Raw genomic sequence first — 19,626 nt, forward strand, 5'->3', positions numbered from 1 at the left:
CCATGCAGCCCCCTCCCCCTTATTTTTTTTCAAAAGAAGACTAGTTTTCTTCCCCAGCAGTTTACACCTACAGTATGCAAACAAATATCAGATGTTTGCGTCGTGGTAAGAAACCCCACACACATGATTACCCAAGACTGAGAAAAGAAAGGCAAAGTTTCATTTGCAGTTAAGTTTCAGGGAAAAATGGTGAAAATGGCAGGTCAGTGATGTGGAGGCAAGAAACCAAGTTCCTGCCTTGCAAGTCACGAGTTTCATTCTGTCCATTAAACTAGTGACTAATAAACTGTGTGGAAATATACAGCCCAGCATTGAACAGGGCACCAAGAGTTAAGATCGCAAAGGAAAGAAGTGACCTTTGGGCTCCAAGGTTCCAACCACTTAAAAGTCAGGTGCTTCAGGGGAGATCAGTCTCTCACGTGAGCAGTGAGCCTCTCACACCTTAGTCAGCACTAGGGCAGTGCCTCAACTTAAAAATACCTTCCTCTTCCTACTCCTGTTTTCTGTCAAATCACGGCCGTATCTCAGTCTGCAAGATGACCACTGGGGTCATTGAAATCCCTTCTCACAGTCCAGCCACCCTGCTAAGTGCCTCAAGTGCATGGCTCTGGAGAAGAGTCCAGAGAGCAGTAAAGGGCAGAGACTCTTGTCCCCATTTTACAGCAGGAGGAACTGAGTTAAAAGTGCCCCAAATCACACAGTGAGCACCTGGCAAAAGCAGGCTTGACCCAGTTTCTAATTCCAAAGCTCATGCCCTGGGGCAACATCCAACTCAGGGCACAAGGGACAGCTATGTGCCTTTACTGGCTGCTTCTAAGACCCAGGACAACTCTTGAGGAATAGGCAGGGGTGGAAAAAGCAGGAAAGCAAGGTGCTCCTGATCAATGAATGGCAGGAGGCACTGGGAGCTGGAGTGGGGTAGGGCTGACTATCAATTTCCTAGAAGCACATCTTTGGTTATCATTTGAGAAAGAACCATCACAAGAAAAAGGAAAGAATCCAAGAAGCGATGGGACTCTGCAGGTACTGAAAGCTTGTGAGCTTAACAAAGGTGGCCCAGGCAAACATTCTCCAGGACGCTGATGACCACAATTTCACAGCAGTTCTTGTCATGACTGCTCACTTCCTAACCCCATGACTTGGCTAAGGTATGCAAGCTCGCTGGGTTTCAGTTTCCTCATCTGCGAAATGGGGCTGCAGACTCTGTCACTGGGTCACCATCAGCCTTTATAAACATTTACGCTGTGAACACGTGTAAAAGTCTTAGCATAGTGATTGGCACATGATAAGACATCCAGAGAACCAGAATATCTGGTATTTTCCAAAGATGGGTAAAACACGTCATCAGTAGCCAGCATGTGGATGGTATACGTAGCCTTCTGGGAAATGGTTTAGCACTATAAGAAAGTATCGACCCTTCGGCCTAGAAATTCCCCTTTTATGCGTCTATCCACATGTGTACACACCGGTTCATTCCCTCGAAGCAAAATATTACAAAAGACTTGTTAGTCACCGAACTTTAGGCAGCTGTTAACTTTCAAGGACTGTTAATGAAAATACTCAGATATCATATGACAAAAGCAAGGAATAAACGTCGTACACCTGAAAGAACCCCAGTGACAATGAAAGAATGTGTGTGTGTTGGCACATATTCTCATGTGTGCAAAAAAGAGGGCAGAAGGAAACAGTAAATCTTTAGCAGCTTTATAGCCAGGTAGTGTAATTATGGACAGTTTTACATTATACTTTTTTGTTTACTATACATTACCCATAATGACCACCAGTTACTTACAAAAAAAAAATTTTTTTTTTTTTTAAGGCTACACATAAGGAAAAATCTAACCCAGCAAAAGAAGAGAAGATGTGACAAGTGACTTGGTTGTTATTTGGGGACTGGCTGGAAGCAGTGTGTGAAGAGGTAGATTATATATAGAACCATCAGTTAGTTTCATTTATACAAAAGGCTGTGACCGGTTCTGAGCCAATTAACGCTGCAACAATGACGACGACGACAAAAACTGCCCATGTGTCCATCAAAGCGTATGGCTGGGGGCGGAGCTGTGGTCATTGCCCCCAGCTCCCAGGACTACGTACCCTTTTATGATCCTCCAGCTGCCTCAGCGGTGGACTCGGTTCGAGCTCCTGCTAAGCAGGCAGAAATTCCATTTAAGTACAACACTAGGACACCCTCATCTTCAGGATCGGTCACAAATGAAGTACACAGAGAGCGCACACAGTAAGGACTGACACAGAAGGAGTGCAGGCCCGAGGCTGGCTTTCCCCAGACAGACACCAGGGCTCATGACGACGGCTGCTACTCAACTGCTGGCCCATCCCCAACCCCAGAGCACCGTGTGAAACGAGCAGGCACATGACCAGTAATGTCTGGCTAATATTTTTTTCCGCAAACATTATGAAAATGAAGTTCAATGTTATATACATTTACATGAACCCAAAAGGGGCTGTAATGCAAGATGCAACCGGGCAGGTCCTTGTACGACTCATCCATGGATTACTGCTCAGCGCATGCATGAGGATGTCAGTGCACACACTCCCAACACATACGTGAGACCTACGCTTCGCCCCGGCCCACGGCATTCTAATCAAGGCTACTGATGCTGAAGAGCTCTGATTAGAATATTAGAGGACTGATCATTACAAAGCATGCCCACTGGAACTCAGCTCATTGATCATCAGTTTCATTTCTAACATCTCCTTTCAGATCGAGCGCACATTTTAGCTCTGACTCCTGTGATTCCAGAACAGTTTTCGGAGAGTAAATTTTGATCTTTGGAAGGATGCCTCCCCCAAAAAGCTTCTTGGTAACTTTAGACGCCTTAATGAATTCTAGTCCCGCATTTAGCAAGCTGAGCTAGCGACAGGAAGAACAGAAACAGCGTGCCGTGAAAGTACACCTTCATCAACAGCGTCACCCAAAAGATAACAGATATCCCGAACTTGAAATCTGCTTCATCTCCGCTCAGGACCCAAAGTTCTGTTTTGTATAACAGCAGAAAGGTCTGGACCGTTCAGAGTTTCTCGGCCAAACGTTCCAAGGAGGAGATGAAGGGTTTTGTGCAAAAACCTTCAGAAAGTCACGAGCCTTCACCAGCAGGACACTGTAGCTTAAGCTCCTCAGAACTTTCTACACCAAGGGCCACCCAATTATAGCAATGATCAGGTCCCAGCCAGGCTAGACATGTCCCTCCTGCACCTTCCCAAGAGACAGACATTTCACCATGACAGTTCACACCCAACCGGCAACACTGACAAGCGCCCGTATTTGCTGGCATCGCAGATACAGGGGAGCGGCACACACCTCGGTGGAGTTCTCAGAATCCGGAGCTTGGGGAAGCTAGTTGGGAATAAAAGGAAGCAGGTTAGTTACAGCACATGTATCTGGTGACCACAAAGAAGTCCCGAGACCAACACTTGGGGACAAAATTGACGATGAGATGACCGGATTGTCACACCCACTGAAGGGAGTTTCAGCTGCGGAGGGCAGAAGACACCCTCACTTCTAAAATGAACTTAACGGGGTTGCGCTGGGAGAGACGACTGGCCTGAGATGGGGAAACACATCTAAATGAAAGAAAGAAAAAGCCTAGCACTGATCAAGAAGGAGCTATGTCTTAAATAATAAAAGATGTCAAAGGCAGAGGTACTGCACATCTATGCTCTGGTTGTCCACAGAGGAAAAGTGATCTAGCACACGGCCCCCGGGGGCTCAGGGAAGGGAGGGTGGGCAGATGACGACCACAGGGGCCTCCAGTGCAGTCCCCTTCCAGGGGGCTTGAAGCCCCCGCAAGATCTGCACCACCGCCTGCCCGTGATGAGCTTCTCCAGTGGGCGCGTGCGTGCTCCCAGCCTCTCCTTTCCCCACATCCTGGCCCTACATCAGAGAGCGACACCCCAGGCTCTGGCTTAGGGACTGAAAAAGTCTCTCCCCTCCTGTGGCTCTGGGAAGAGAAAGGAAGGCTCCTGGCTGCAGCTTTCTTGGCTGGTTTCTCCTCCCTCCACGCACTTCTCTCAGGGCTCCAGGGATACCAGGTTCCCCGGTCGCCCCTGCCATACCCGTGGACACCCCACACCTCTGATGACTCCTGAACTTCATTATGTCCAACCCATAAACGAGAGACAAGATGACGGCCCCGAGGAAAAGGACTGGCCAAGGAAAGGATGCGTGTAGCGGCTGAAAATGTCCACAGCTCCACGTGATGGCAGCTCCGCGAATCTCGCCGCCGAAGGGCACGTGCTCGGGGCAGAGACGGATGTCGGATGGAACTGCCGGACCCCTCCCTGGGCCTCGGTCATGCACCAGGCCTGGCTGGCGGGTTCAAGGTGCGGTCTGGGGCCATGGAGGGAAGCCAAGGCTCACACTGCCACCGGGTGACCTTGGCCTCCCTCGGCGGGGCTCCAGCAACACAGCAGACCTCTCCCGAGGCCAGAGTGTGGCTGTCGGCGGGGAGCTGAAGCAGGTGCTAAAAGCGTGGGGTGGGGGTGGGAGCTGGGAAATCTCGTGGGGCCACAACCCAGCTCAACACTTGATACCCCTTTCATGGTGTGATCCCCAAGATGGAAAAAATGCTCTTAATATAAGACTGTTATCTTGTAACCTAATAATTTCTTTTTTTCCCTCTATTTGCCAACAGGTAAAATGAAGTAAAGGTATAAGGGATCTCTTCAACCACAAAGATTAAGTTATTTTATGAAGGATGAAGAGGCAGATGTGGAGAGTTGCTCACTCAGTTCTGGACAGAAGAGCCCTCAGATGTGTGTGCAACTCCACTTGCTTCAAGGAGCAACTCTCTCTCCAACGTGTTTAGCCTCCTGTTGGGATCGGGAGGCACAGGGTGTTATGAGAGGACTTGAGTGTGGTGTGGGAAACAAACCCAGGGCTCAGGGAAATGTGTTCTCCAGATAATACAAATGATATCATGATCCAAGATTGCGTTTTTAACTCCACCCCTGCGTTCTTCAGGCTTTAGGCTGAAGAAGTAAAGTTGTGCACACACGTGCCATCTGCCCCTTAGTGCAAAAAGGACACACGAGGAAAAGAAGAATGAAGGCAAATTCCCATGTGCTTTGGAGCAGTCGGAGACACAGATGGAGAAAAGTACTATCATTTACAGTCAGCTTTGGCCACATTCCACCAACATATCCTCCCTACCGATTCTATACGATCAGAACAAAAGGATTACAGACATGGATTTACTACAGGAAGCCACACAGCTACCCTCTTACTGCCTTGCCAATCAAAATAACAGTTAAAGAACAAGATGGAGTGGAACTCGTGTGTCTTTTTAAAATTCTCTTGTTTGATATCCCTTATGTCTAAAGAAGCATCTTGAATTCTTTCAGAATGTTCACAGAGTTGTTTCTTAAGCACTCAAGAGACCAGTGGTTTCTGGTATGTTTTATGATTGTACCGGTACTCAACTGCCTCCCTAAACTGCTGGCATATTGGTGTGTAATTTTTGAAATGAAAATTAAGATTAATGACCTTTTCTCCTAGAACGTTACAGGAAGACATCTGAGACAACAGAAAATTTTTGCTTCTTCAAGAACCACTGTTTACACAGAAGGACAATTTTTTAATGTCATCCATTCATAGAAAGAGAATGGAAAAATAAAGAACAATGGACGGGTATTGCTTGATGGTGGATCATGCAGGGACTGGTGCTGTGTGACCCTCAGCCAGTCACTGAACCTCTCTGGGCTTCCACCTCCCGACCTGTAGTTCAAGGAGACTGGAGCAGTTTATTGTAAGGATCCCTTCCAGCTAAAACATTAAGTTATGCTTGGTATATTTTCAGTAAACTTTATTCCGTAATATCAAACAGCTAAGTTCCCTAAATAACACAACCCAATAGAACACAGAATGATTTCAGGCACGGAAAAGGCCAAACCAAGCCGGGCATATAATTTGGCAAAATAACCAACAGCTTCTATTAGCACTTCCTCCTAAGAGGATTTCAGCTGTATTTCTGGGAGGATTGGCTCTTTTATGGCAGTTAGCCACAATTTGGAAAAGATAAGCATATTAATAAGCCATATATGTTCAAATCATAACTACATAAGCTGCATAAATACATATACATACTACCCAAAGCAAAGGATAGTTCTGGTAAATGAATGAACTGATTTTCTCAGCACATTTTTATTATCAAAGTAACTTTTCTTTTAACATGAAAGATCACGCTCAGTGACCCTATGGTAATGGAGACTGTTCCGAGAAAAGGAGTATGCCTGTGTTTCCCACATCTTGTCTTTAACCACCTCACCCCAGGATCAGTCAGTATATTGAGATGCTGACAGCTCCAGTCAAGGTGAAGTCTCTCCAAACCAACAGTTGACTGGCAGTGATCTGATTCTATCTGGTTTTGAACTTAGAAACTGAATATTGCCCTCCGTTGCCTCTTCACATTTTTTTTTTTCTTGGATTTTAAGTCTTCCCAGAGCTTTTAGACAAGGTTAGCAAGATCAAATTTCATAGAAAAAAAGATTTCAAATGATTGGCTTTGAAGCAGAATTTTAAAAATGAATCTCAAGTCAGAGAATCCCAACTGGTTATCCTGACTACGGCACTGGAGTAGCAAGTCGATTCATGCAGGAGATGCTGAAACGCTCACTTTCTCTACATGATGTACCTTCCGTTTTACTCAGGGATAAATTTCTACCACAAATGAAGGGAAGTTATACCTTGTCACTCTTAAATAAGAAGAAGCCCGCAGGCTTCCCAGGGTTCCTATCTGTGGCGTGTGTCCAGGCGCACACACTCACATGCGTACACACCGTATACACACACATGCAGACATCTGTGTGTGCCCGATACAGGCCAGCACACGACACAGCCACTTAGACACTCTTTCCTGCTGTCATCAACAAGGATCCTGCCCCGAGGCTTCTAGAATCTTCCTTTGAAATAAGATGTCTTCCTTTCATGGACCACCCCTAGCGGACACTGAATACAGTTCAAGAAATGAGACTGAACATCCAATCAACAACCCAACCTTATACCTAAAGCAACAAGACAAAGAACAACGACAAAAAAGAAATGAGACTGTATTATAGACCAAACTCTCAGCGCAGCAAAGAGGATTTATCATCTCCAGCGCCGTGAATCAGTCTTCAGCTCCTTTTCACCCACTCCATCTCAGAGGAGGGAAAAAAAACAAACAAACAGCCAATGGGTTTGCAAGTATGGCTGCTGCCTTTCACAGGTCTTTGCAAACCACATTAAGAGAACAGAACATCTGAAAGAAAACTGAGCAGAGAGAAGTTACCTAGCATTTTAGCAGGACAACTTTGAATCTTCACATCAGCTGGCATAATACCCTTTACTAACAGCACTGGCTTTTTGAAACAAGAAATAGACATTATTTGGCTCTGATGATGCAGTTTCACCTATATTTTATACAACAAGTTCATCAGAACTGAACCCAAAAGTGAAAATCATTTTTTAAAAAATGCATTCTGACTTGATTGAATTATACAACTTCGATCATTATGGAATCATCTCAGCATGAAAAAAAAAAAAAAAGAAAAAGAAAGGAAAAAACAAAAAACTTCCCGAGATTCTGCAATAGCTTCTGTACGCTCCGAGTTGAGCTCGCTTGCTCCAGCGTTGCCAGTGTCTAACAGTAAACAGCCCCGCTGCATTTATTGGCAATTACTGTTGAAGGTCACACATCAGCAGCGAGCCTAAATTCCAGGAAAAAAAGAAGCTCTTATGTAACTGCCGCCTGAATGTTGGCAGGTGCCCAACCCAGCAGTTCACAGCGATGTAAAAAAGTAGGACACCTCCACTCTGGCTTGGACGTCATGAGAACGCCCCCTGAAGGTGAAATTGAATAATTCTTGTGTTTCTCTGTTTTCTCTCTCCCCCCTCACCCCCCTGCTGAATTTTATTATTGACAGGGCCCTCCCTTGCTTGCAGAAGCAACTCTTGGTGGCATGGTGGCAGAAGCCGAGGACTCAAACCTGGCAGATACAGGCGGGGTGCAGCCACCTTAAGGAGTGGGAGCACCAATCTCGCTTCTCCATTGCAGTGAGTCACTAAGCCCACCTGCCAGTGGTCCTCGCCCGGTGTGAACTGACCTCCTCGCTCAGGTACAAGTCCCTAAGTTACATATTCTTGTGACCCCATGTTCTCATGACCCAAATCCTAAAGGAAATCAACCCTGAATATTCACTGGAAGGACTGATGATGAAGCTCCAAAACTTTGGCCACTTCAGGTGAAGAGCCAACTCATTAGAAAAGACCCTGATGCTAGGAAAGATTGAAGGCAGGAGAAAAAGGCGGTGACAGAGGATGACATGGTTAGAGATAGCATCACTGACTCAATGGACATGAATCTTAGCAACTTCAGGAGACAGTAAAGGCCAGGGAAGCCTGGCATGTTGCAGTCCATGGGGTCACAGAGTCAGATTTGACCTAGTGACTGAACAATAACAACATGTTTCCCTGTACTTTACCTTCCTATGTGTCCCAGTTAACACTGGCTTGTAATATTGTCTGTTGCCCTGGCAAAACCGTAAGCGCCAGGAGGGCAGACACCGTGCCTACTTGGGGCACCGCTGGATCCAAAAGCCCTAGCGAAGCACCTGGAATGGAACAGGCACTCAAATGTTAGATAAACTAGTGTCTTGAGCAGTCATCGGTGTCTGTTTAAAGCCAAGAATGGGTCGTGGGGTGTTTTCTTTCTGGGGGTGACAGAAACATTCTATACCTCTCCCCTCATCTGTCCTCTTCCTGCACCCCAAGAAAAAGGGAAAATCAGGTGGTAATGATGGAGACCTTCCCTCTTGATTTGCAACAACAACAAAAATAATGATCGTCATAATAAAACAAACAAAAAAGGAAACCCTCCTGTCTCTGGTTTCAAATGAAATTTCACTCCAGGAGATAGCCGAGAAGGCCTCCTCCGTGCACTCTTCAGAGAGGGACTCTGTCCTCACTTCACCCTTTCTCAGAGCACACACAGAGACTCAGAAGATGCTGTGCTATTTTTCCAAGCAGTTCACCGCGCCTCTTCTCTGACAACGCCCAAGAGGCCTGTATCATTGGAGAGGAGTGGTCCCTCCCCATCCCGGGGATCATGGCTCTTCCGGACATGTCATACCCTGGCTCAGGGGCTATTCCTCGGCAGGGTTCAGGTCTGAAATGCTGGTTTACGGTTTTTAGGTGGGAGGCCTTGCCCGTAACGTGGGCCAGCGTGAACTCTCCTTGAGTTTCTTAATGGAGTTGCTGCAGAACTCCAGCTGTGGGCTGCTGATTTCCACCCGCACACATGGACAGAAGGCTTGGCAGGGGAGACCTCGGGAGCTGTACTCATTTCCAGAACAGCCAGGGATGATAAAAGGCGATCAGGCATCTCTGCTCAGAAGGCCAGATCCAACAGCCTGAGGGCCTGGGGACAGTGTTGATGTCCAGGGCACTGGTGGTTGCCAGGGGTAACAACAGAGAGGGGATCCACAGTTGCTTCCTCAGGGAATTTTCAAAGAATCCAAGGGGCTGCCAGAACATTCTTCTTTTATAAACAGACAGTATTCTATTTCCTAGCGTATAATTATAAACACACCTGCTCCAACTGTGGAATCTTTCCATAAGCGAGCAATAAACTCCCAGCCAGGAGACCCAAGTTCTATCTTGAGCAAGCAAACACATCAAATGATTACTATGGTGCAAAACAGTGTATTAATAACCCGGCAGACTCCGATAAGGGAAGGCTTTCCTTTCCTGACTTCATCTGTATTTAAACAAATAGGACCTCAACCTCAATATTCTAGAGGAAAAATTCAAATCAGGAAAGCCTTTACAACTCTAGGTAGAAAGAAGAAGAGTCGAAGGCTGCCAAAATGAAGATTCAGCATTAGATGTTTGCTGGCAAACAAATAACCCGGAAGAAAGAGGACTAAACAGGAAGTAGCAAAAATCACTGTAGTTAAAGGGGTTAAACTAACCCTGGACAACCTGCTGTTTTTCTCACATTCTATTCACCCCAGAGAAGCATGGCCTCCTCACCTGTTCATGCTGATTGATGTAAGGAAAAGCCTGAGCTTACAGAATCTCCTGTGGTTGAACAGTAAGTGCTCCAGGCCGGCAGCTGAGCCCATAGTGCTAGCTCTGCCTTGCCCGCTATCTAGCTGTGTGAACTAAGACCACTCACTCAACCTCTCTGAGCGCCTCCATTCCTGAGGGACCTGACCAAATTCATAACCACTCATGTCGCTTTCATTTTTAAAGTCTGTGATTCAAATTCGCCTTAGGGGTATCTGAACCATCTCTTAGTATTTCTGAAATTCTGGTGGTAGCTATTAGAGCAGGGCTTATATTCTGTTTTTGTGTTCTGTTCCATCAAAGGAAGGTATCCATTGGTTTACCAAAAGAACGAACAAATATCTAAAGAAGTAGACCACAAAATTAATTTTTAAAAGTCAGATGAAATTTTTCCCAATGTGCCTCCCTTTCCTAAGCAATTAGACTCCCTCAATTACATATATTAATTCCCCCAATTAATCCTTTCTATTATCAATTATCAAACATGTATCACATACTATAGATGTGGCAAGATATCTTGAAAAATATTTACAAGAGAGAAAATATTTAGGAGGCCCTCAAATCCCAAACAAGATGGCCACTCGTGAGTCTCCAGGGTAATTTCTGAGTAAATGAAACTAACTTGATACCTAAGTATAGAAACCATCAGAAAACATTTCAGTTTCTCGATCTCTAGGTGGTTTTCCTAGAATTGAGAAGCCAAGGATATAGTATATTCTGAATTCCACTGCAAGCCAGCAGCTGAAAAGTCTTGAGATCACTGTAGAATTCCCTCTGCACTTTGACAAAATTTTCTATGACCCCCTCACACTTAACACTTTCCAACATGCAGACCAAGAGAGCAGTGGTTTGTTTTTTTCTTTCACTACTTGCAAACTATACCCATAGTTACTTCTTTTTGCATGAGTGCTTCACATACTGACAGAGAAGTATCAACACTGAGTCTCAGAGATCTGTTAATAGCCAGCGCCAACCACAAATTCAGCTGAGCTTCTAGAGAGTGAATGATTGAAATTTTATCACAGTTTAGAAAATTTATCTAGACTCAGATGGGCTCCAAGGACAAACGGCAAACAAACTCATGGGAAACGCTAACACAGACACGAAGGACTTGACTCACTCCCAGAGGCATGCTACACAAAGTCAGATACTAGATACTGCATAGACTAGGGGACAGGTCACAGAGTTCGCTGGGAGAGGGTCATGGACACATCACCACGGGACACTTAAAAAAAAAAATGAAATTAGGACCTCAGCATTATCCAATTCATCAATGGAGATGAGCTGGAAAAGAAAAAAGGGGGGAGAAAAAGAAGGCAATGTTAGAACAGGAAATACAAGTGAGCTAAATGTTAGAAGCTTTGTCACTGTATTTCTCATCGCTGACTCGGGTTGGAGCATCGTTAGAACGCAACCGTCTTGAGAGGTGTGGGCATTCCAGACACCACTGCACCCTGACATCTCGGGCAGGATGCTGCCACACTTTGTTTACATGCCAGGTATCAAACCTCGCAGGTCGGGACTTCCCTGGTGGTTCAGTGGTTAAGACTCCATGTTCTCAATACAAGGGGCATGGGTTCGAACCCTGGTTGGGGATCTAGGATCCCTCATGCCACACAGCATGGCCAAGGGAAAAAAAACCCAACAAAAAACCTCGTAGGTCACTGAACCAAGAGCCCTGAAAGGCACCTTTGTACCCCCTTGTAGAGAAAACTCTCGAACTGAGCTGTGAACGAGGGCAAGATCCCCGATCAAGAACCATGTCCTTTCAGAAAAGGATGGAACAGAGTTGGGTTAAAAGCTAAACCCCTATCAACTCAGCTTAGGAGAAAATTCTCTCCTTGGACTCATTATACCATTGAATGGGGGGTGGGGGGGGGTGTCTTGCGTCCAAACTACCATTGGGATAAATCAGACCCAGCTTCAATTTAAGCAAGCAGTAAGACCAACATGTTCCCCAGCCCAGACATTCCAAATCCTGATACTATTCATTAAAGAGACTAGATTCCAAGGTGATTAGTGCCTACCTGAGTGATATTAGGAACAATGAAATGATTTATTAGCATCAAGTTCAAGAGAAAGAAAAAACAAAAGGATTAATGACAATTATGCATGTTTAATGATAGATGGAGGATCCTTGATTTTTTTGTTTCATTAATATTTAGTTCATTTTGCGAATTTAAACTCCTACTAGAAACAGTGGTAGCTGAAAATGTTAATAGGCTATTTGCCTAGAGAAAAGAAGTACCAGTAATTAACAGGGGATTGACAATTCATAAGGAATGAAAATCCTGACATTACTTGAGGTCAAAACCTCTCTAGTAGTGTAACAGGTACCATTATTCAGAAGAAAAATGGATTTTAAATAAATTGAGATATTCTTTCACATTAACTGTTGGCCTCTGAATTTCTTTCCAAAATTCTGTGACTTTTAAATCAAAAATATCTTAATAAAAATCATACAGTAGGTAATAGAGCAGCCAATATATAAAATAACTATGCTTTCTCTTCAAGCAGGGTCTAGGGCCATGAATATATTCTATGAATTATAGAGAGAATCAGGTTAAATCTTAGAGATGTTTAGCGATGGGAGGTAACTATTTTTTTTAAACATGGTTAAATCTGTAGATTTAAAGCAGAGTTGGCTAGGCCTTGCACACACAGAATGGTTGCAAAGCCCTGCTTTTATAGTTTATTAACTTTGAATACATTGGTGAGAATCACATGAAAATGTATTCTATCATTATTCTGGTGATCCTTTTTAATATTCCACTATATTATATTGTCCGATATTATATATTAATACCATTCTCTGGTAAATATTGCTGGCCCATTTGGAGACACAACAGTAAAAGATAATTTATTTAATTTCTAAATGATCACGATTTAAATTTTGTCACCATCCTCTTTGCCCAGCCCCCACATTTCCAGCACATGTCACAGTCCTTGGACGGGCACGTCTTAGGACCGGGACAAGTGGGCTGACCACTGGCTTCTCACAGATATGACTCTTAAGGCCTGATCCAAACCACAGGTGATGTGAGGGCCCCAGAGACCAGAACAGATGAGTGTGAAGACTCAGGAGAGGGCGGGGAAACAGAACAACCCTGGACATCTCAGAAGGGTATTAGTCATGGGACAAGCTCCCCTTAAAAGGCAACAAATAGGAAAAGTAGGCCAAGATGACAGAAAGGGCATTCACACTTGCCTTTGTGTCCCGAGCACCCAGTTCACAGGACACTTCATTTACTTCATCGACTAACACCCACTGTGAGGGACAGGGAAGCCTGGCATGCTGCAGTCCATGGGGTCGCAGGATCAGACATGACATGGCGACTGAGCAACACCCCCCACTGGTTTGCCTAAGAAAGGTTAGTTCTTTGGATCTGGGTTCCTCCCACCCTTGAAAGCTCATCCTGTATGTCGTGTCTCTTTACTCAAACAGTGGCAGCCAGTGACCCATCAAAGGCATTTTCCAAAAGCCTTTGTAAAACGGGACAGAGTGTAAACTAACAACGAAACTGGAAGAAACACAAATCATTTAACGCCCCCCTGCCCCCTTTTAAAGTGAAGGGTTAAGCAGCCTCTTCCCGCAGTCCGAGCCTGGGGCCAGAAGCATGGTGTGTCTGTGTGGTCGCTGCGGAGCTGCTGACTAGCACAGGTTTCTAGAATGTCTTCCTTGGTGGCAGAGCATTTCTCGTACTTGCTTCTAGTATTTTCACTTTGACCAGGGGGATGACAGCTCCAGCCCAACGGGAAGGAACTGTCATCCTGCCTCCAAGCCTCTCTCTGCTAGGAGGTGACTAATTTCTTCACCAGATGAGGAGGGATTTGAGCTGCAACCTCAGAAGCTCGTCTCAACTCTCGTAACTCCTTCACAATGACCTGCATTCGAAGCCCTGGCTCTATCGCCCTCCACAAGCTTTCTCACAGGCAGGGGGACAGCATCTTGGAGCGTGCCCCCAGGGGCCATGACGGTGTTCTCACTGCTGGCCCCCCATGGGGACGGAAAGGCAGCAGGAGGCACCCCTTCCACACAGCCCTGAAGACCCCCGTGGACTTTTCTGCCCAGCAACAGACTCTCAACCAACTCCTTGTACTTAAACTTTCCATGTTCTAAAAAGAAAACTTACTTGAAAGTATAAGCACAACTTACAAAGTTCACTGGAGTATTGACACAAAAACTTACCTGAAGGATCTTGGCTAGGGAAAGAAACAGACATTCTCAAGAGGAGAAAACAGTGGTCTCCACATTTTCAAATCGTGTTTTCAGCCCCCAAGGTACAAATAAATTCACAGCTGGTTAAGGTCCCTTTGGTAGAGCTTATCTTATTAGGGAAAGTGAATGTCTTTAACTAGAGTCAGTTTTTTAAAAACACTTCTTAAAGTTCACTCAAAGAAAAACAAACATCCTGTGGAATAAATGGTTATTATTCACTTATCTGATAAGTGTATTCTCTCTTACTGTCCTCCTCACCTTAAAAGGGGCAAGACCTACCTGGGTGTCTAAACAGTGCAGACTCGTCGTCTCATTACTTCCCATTTGTACCAGCGTTCCTTGCTTTTATATTTATAAACTCTATTCTGGCATATTTCCACCACGAAATTCCTCCTGAGTTATAAACACTTATTTTCTAAGTAACATGTATTCAAGTTTGAATTTGTACATTTTACAAGTTTAGATTGATGTTTAAAAGCATTGTGGTTTGGGGCCAGTGGAGGAATGTAAACTGCAAAAAGGACTGTGTACCTTTCTGTTTTATTTGCTCTTATCCAAAGATCCTCACATGTTGAATTGCTCTAATATTAAGGACAGACACTGCTTAGGTTAGAAAGCAAGATTCCGACAGTGTTTTAGACTTGCAAGAATCTAGTCACCATCTCTTTTGACAAGGGAGGCTGTGATTTAATTATCAAGCCTTCTTCACAGAGATGAATAAAAGTTATTTACTGTGTATTTGATAAGTCAATGATATTAGCATATTTACCATTCAGAAAATGCTGATAAAAGTGGCTTCAGATAGTAAATGAAAATTATTGCCTTCAGAGAAGACTGGTGAGACTTAAATTCAGGCCCTGTTTTTCACTGGGGGCAGAAAGGAAGAGCAATGGGGCTCTTTTTATCCCATTTGGACCAAAATCAGGGGTGTGACAGCTGTTTTCTGTACATCATGGCTCACTGCATGTGCTAAGAAGTCTCAGCTCCCAGGGATGGTCCATTTCCCAATCTCAGTTAGAAAAGGTGACATGTCTGTCCGTCTTCATTCCAGTTAGACCTGGAGGCAGTTTCTTCATACACTGGGAGGATTGTGTAACGTCTCACCAGAAAGAAGCAAGTAAACCCACAGGTATGCTCAGCTGGAACCCAAAACTCAGGAACACACACACCTTGGTACACAAGAGGCATCTGCATTCTCACTGGGAATTTAAACAGACGGAAAATCTTATTGTTCCTATTTTCCTGAATATAGATTGTACGGCAAGCAGCCTAAAAGAGAAACCTAAGTGTATATGACTCTAAAGAGAGAGTCATATGATTTAATTACCTTCAGGGCAAGATGAATAGATTTTTTTTTTTTAAGTAATACCTCCAGTCAATATGCCTGAACTAAGGTGGATTTCTACGTGCCCCCGCTCTGCTTCTATCTCATAGCAACACCTGGTTTTCATATGAAAACAAAAGGCAGTACCTTTTCTCCATAGCCTCTGTCTTTGGTCATCATTTCTCTGAGGGTCTGAAGGACCTTAATGCAGAGTTTCTCCTCATTCTCCTCCAGCAGCTGTTTTGTGTGCTTGATTAACCTGAATGGAGGGGAGAACCACGGATGACATCCCTGAAACAACCTTTACATTCAAAGAAACAAACAAACTTATTGTAACTAGTCTGTTGATGAACTAATATTAACCAAAGGCTCCCAGACTTAGACTTCCGGGCAGTCCCTTCACTAACAGCCGGTTGGTGTCTCAATAGCGACACCTGCTGGTCAGCAGCAGCAAACGGGTCCGAAGGGAGACAGAGGCCCACTCAAAACTGCTGTTTATGGAGTGCAGTTATTTACCCACTGAGGATTGTCAGTGATGTGGCCAAAATATGTCAGCAGTGTAAAAAAAAAATATGCCAGCAGTGTAAACCAAAAAAAAAAAAAAAAAAAAGAACCTCAAGAGTATGATGGTTGGGGCAGACACATCGTTCTGTTTATCCCGTCTTACCCTTTGACGGGCCCAGAAAAATAAAAAAGCAGCAGAGTTCACGCTCAAGCTAACCGACCATCCAACCTTAGGGTGAAAATCAACGATCTCTGGTCATGGGACCAGTTGCTTCTTCTAGATTATGCCCCACGGCATAAAACAAGAAGCTACAAAGCTGCTGGGAAAAGACTGTGAGGCCCTGGTAGGTCTGAGCTTTCTGAGGATTCGAGGGCCATGACTTTTGGAGTCTGTATGCCAGCCCACGGTGGGCATCCTGCCCGCATATGGTGAGTGGGAGATGAGCGACCAGGCGTGCAGCTCTCAAAGGAGAAGTTGTCAGCAAACAACAGGGTCGGTGAGTAGGACTGCACCTACACACTTCCTTTAGAACGGTCAGAACGGACCCCCGCACTAGACCTTGCAGTTTTCCTCCAAGAGCAGGCCAGCCCCACCCTCCCCGGGAACCAGGGCTGCGGCTGGTCATCGGGGTTCTGCCCCAGCGAGCGCGGTGGCGGGAGGGGCTGCTTACTTGCAGATGAAGCCCCCGCTTTCACACTTCCTCCTGGCGTCCGTGTTCTCCGGGAAGAGCAGCTCGGGCCGGTGGAGGACATCCACCAGCACAGATAACTCGGCCTGCACCAGGGGCCGGAGACGGTCCTCCAGGGCAGAGACGATGTCCTGGAACGGAAGCACAGCCCCGGTGAGCAGCCGGGGCCGGAGGCGACCGCGGGAGGGTAGGAACATTCATTTCTGACCTGAGGCATGACCACAGACTACGCTGGGTTACAGTAACCTCAGCGCCGTCTGGTATGTGCCTCAAGTTATTAGACATTGCCCAACGGTTACCTGAAGCATTAGACCCTGACGCGGAAAACAGAGAAATAACACAGACATAACATCCTTCCCACCCGCTCTGTGAGATGATCCTTATGCTACCCAAGGAATCATTCCGTATGTTTTAAAATAGGATGCAAAAAGTACATTCGACAACATGGAAAGGTGTCTACATTACAAGTGTAAAAAAAAATGGCTAAACAATAGTATGGACTCTATGATCCACTTTTTATCAGCAACATTAACGTCTAAAGGATACGCAGCAAACATTAAAACATCATTAGTGGTTTTCTCTGAGAGGCGGGATTACAGGTGATTCCAGTTTTCTATTTAGTGGTACTTGTGAGTATTGTCAAATTATTTCCAATGAGCATGAATTATTCATACAATAAAATATCATATAAAAATGAGAACACAAATGAATGAACATGCTGTATCAACATGCTAAATACATGTACCCTGATAGCATGATGGTCTTCAAATGCAAAACACATAGCTGTAGGAAAGGAAAACAGAGAGAAGTTGAAAGAGCAGCAAAACCAACACAACAAACACCATATAAAGGCAAATGGCAGGAAACAGATGAGAGATTATCTCCAAAAGATGCTAAAGTCTGCCGTCTGGCTTGCTAACTGAGAACCAAGCTACCGACAAGCTGGCTAAGAAGGGCAGAACACAACACGCTGGGGAAGATCAGATAATTAACCAAGAAGCTCATGGAGGAAGCCCACTTTAATTGCATTCATCTCAATTAGGGACCCAAATTTCACAGGCCCCAAATTCACAAAGAATTGAGTGATTTTTATCTAGAAACTAAAACTTACAAATATAATTCTACTTCATCTTACATTTAACAGAATTTGTCATCACTCAATCATATTTAGGATGCATTAAAGAATGCATGAATGAATCAAACTACTTTGGGCGGGGGGCAATATTCCCAACAAGATTATGAGAGTACAACATCCCTTAGTTTGGACTGACTTTCACACCTCAGTCAGCAAGAGGGTCGCTTTGGCAAAATTCTTTGAGAATTTTGTCAGTTTCCCTAACAGTTCCCTCTGGGAAAGCACCCAATTTCCTCTTCATCAACAGTGACTGGTCCTAACTCTGGCAATTCGTTATCTGTCTCCAGCTTTTGTACAAGATTGAAACACTTCTTCGGCATCGTGTTCATGCAATCTTGCATCTTTTGCCAGGTTGGAACTTCACATTGCAATTGATTTGCATTGTATTGTCAAATGTAGAACATTCGGCAATCAGGGAGAGACCAACAGACAAGGATGGCGAAGCGATGGGCAGGGGGAGATGCCAGTGTTAAGTGAGGGGGATGTCTGAATGGGGGTTAATTATATAAGCACTCCATTTGCAAGTTCATGTTCTCACATTATGACAACTTTTGCCGTTCTGAGCAATCTCGTAACTGCAGGGACTCAGACAGACAATAACTCATTAGATAAATGAGGATCGCTTTGGCTACTGGCCAAGTCTTTAAAACAAGCACTGCCTAAACTTCTGTATTTTATTCTGTTACCCAAGAATACGCATAATGATCTAAGAAGATCACTGGTGTGTTTCTAAGCCACAGATCATTTAGTTTGAGCAGGAGAAAATGCTGTGTGTTCATCCAGTTACGAGTCTACAATACAGTGACCTTCCTCTTTCTAAACCATAGTGGGGATCAGGAAACACTCCATAGGGAACCATGCTACCTTTGTTTAAGAAGTGGCTCTGTCATGACAAGGCTGAAATTCCTTCCCTGACCTGCAAAAGCCCTGCCCATCCACCCAGCTCTGCGGGCTCCAGCCAAGCTAACCTTCCCTAGGTCTCTGCGCCATATTCTCCCCGGTACAATGGTCTCCTCACAAGCTCTTCCCTTCCCTTCCCTTCTTCAAGTCAGTGCCCCTGTTTATTATGCTGTTTATTATTATTACGCATAATAAACCCTGGCCTTGGTTCCAATGTTCCTTCCCCAGCAATGCCTTTGTTAACCACCACCCCCAGCTCCAGGCAAGATGAGCTTCCTCATCAGTGTTTTTCACAGCACTGCTCACTCCTCTGCAGTGTTTGTCTCTCTTACCCTTTGACTTTTATCCGTGTGATTTGCTCATTGTGTCTCTCCCTTCCAACACTGGAGACTCTATGAAGGTCAAGAGTGTTTCTGGCTTTGGTTGCTGTATCCCCTGTGCCTAGGGTGGGGCTGATGAATGCATCAATGAACTGATCTGTCTTTAGGTAACGTGTGTAACCCTCAGAGATTCATTTACTTCACCTATTAATGATAATATCATGGTCATAAGGATAATGACCATAATAATATTAATAAGAAGAGCTCATCACTGATCAAGTGACCGGGCTCACTACACGCCAGGTTCTGTTCTTTGTGCTTCAAGCGTACTGAATTTTCCCTTGCTGTACAAACACTGCAGTATAAACGATTTTGCAAGCTCTTCTTCATCAAACGGTGGTCTATGTCCTGTCCCCTTGAACCTAAGTGGACATACGTCACTATCTTGACCCAAAGAATATGACAGAAAGGA

General features: G+C 44.8%; 1 protein-coding gene across 1 annotated transcript in view; it reads right to left on the minus strand.

The window, feature by feature from the left end:
• The window catches only part of ITPR1 (inositol 1,4,5-trisphosphate receptor type 1), a 347,438-nt gene that overhangs the window by 114,858 nt on the left and 212,954 nt on the right, over positions 1-19,626 (minus strand). Inside the window, exons 38-39 of the mRNA XM_061128046.1 lie at positions 16,782-16,930; positions 15,754-15,865 (exon numbers count right to left, since the gene is read on the minus strand). Of these exons, the coding sequence (XP_060984029.1) occupies positions 15,754-15,865; positions 16,782-16,930 (261 nt within the window). The remainder of the gene's footprint in view (positions 1-15,753; positions 15,866-16,781; positions 16,931-19,626) is intronic.

The sequence above is a fragment of the Dama dama genome, chromosome 24 (assembly GCF_033118175.1).
Source record: "Dama dama isolate Ldn47 chromosome 24, ASM3311817v1, whole genome shotgun sequence".
In the NCBI taxonomy this organism is placed as follows: domain Eukaryota; kingdom Metazoa; phylum Chordata; class Mammalia; order Artiodactyla; family Cervidae; genus Dama; species Dama dama.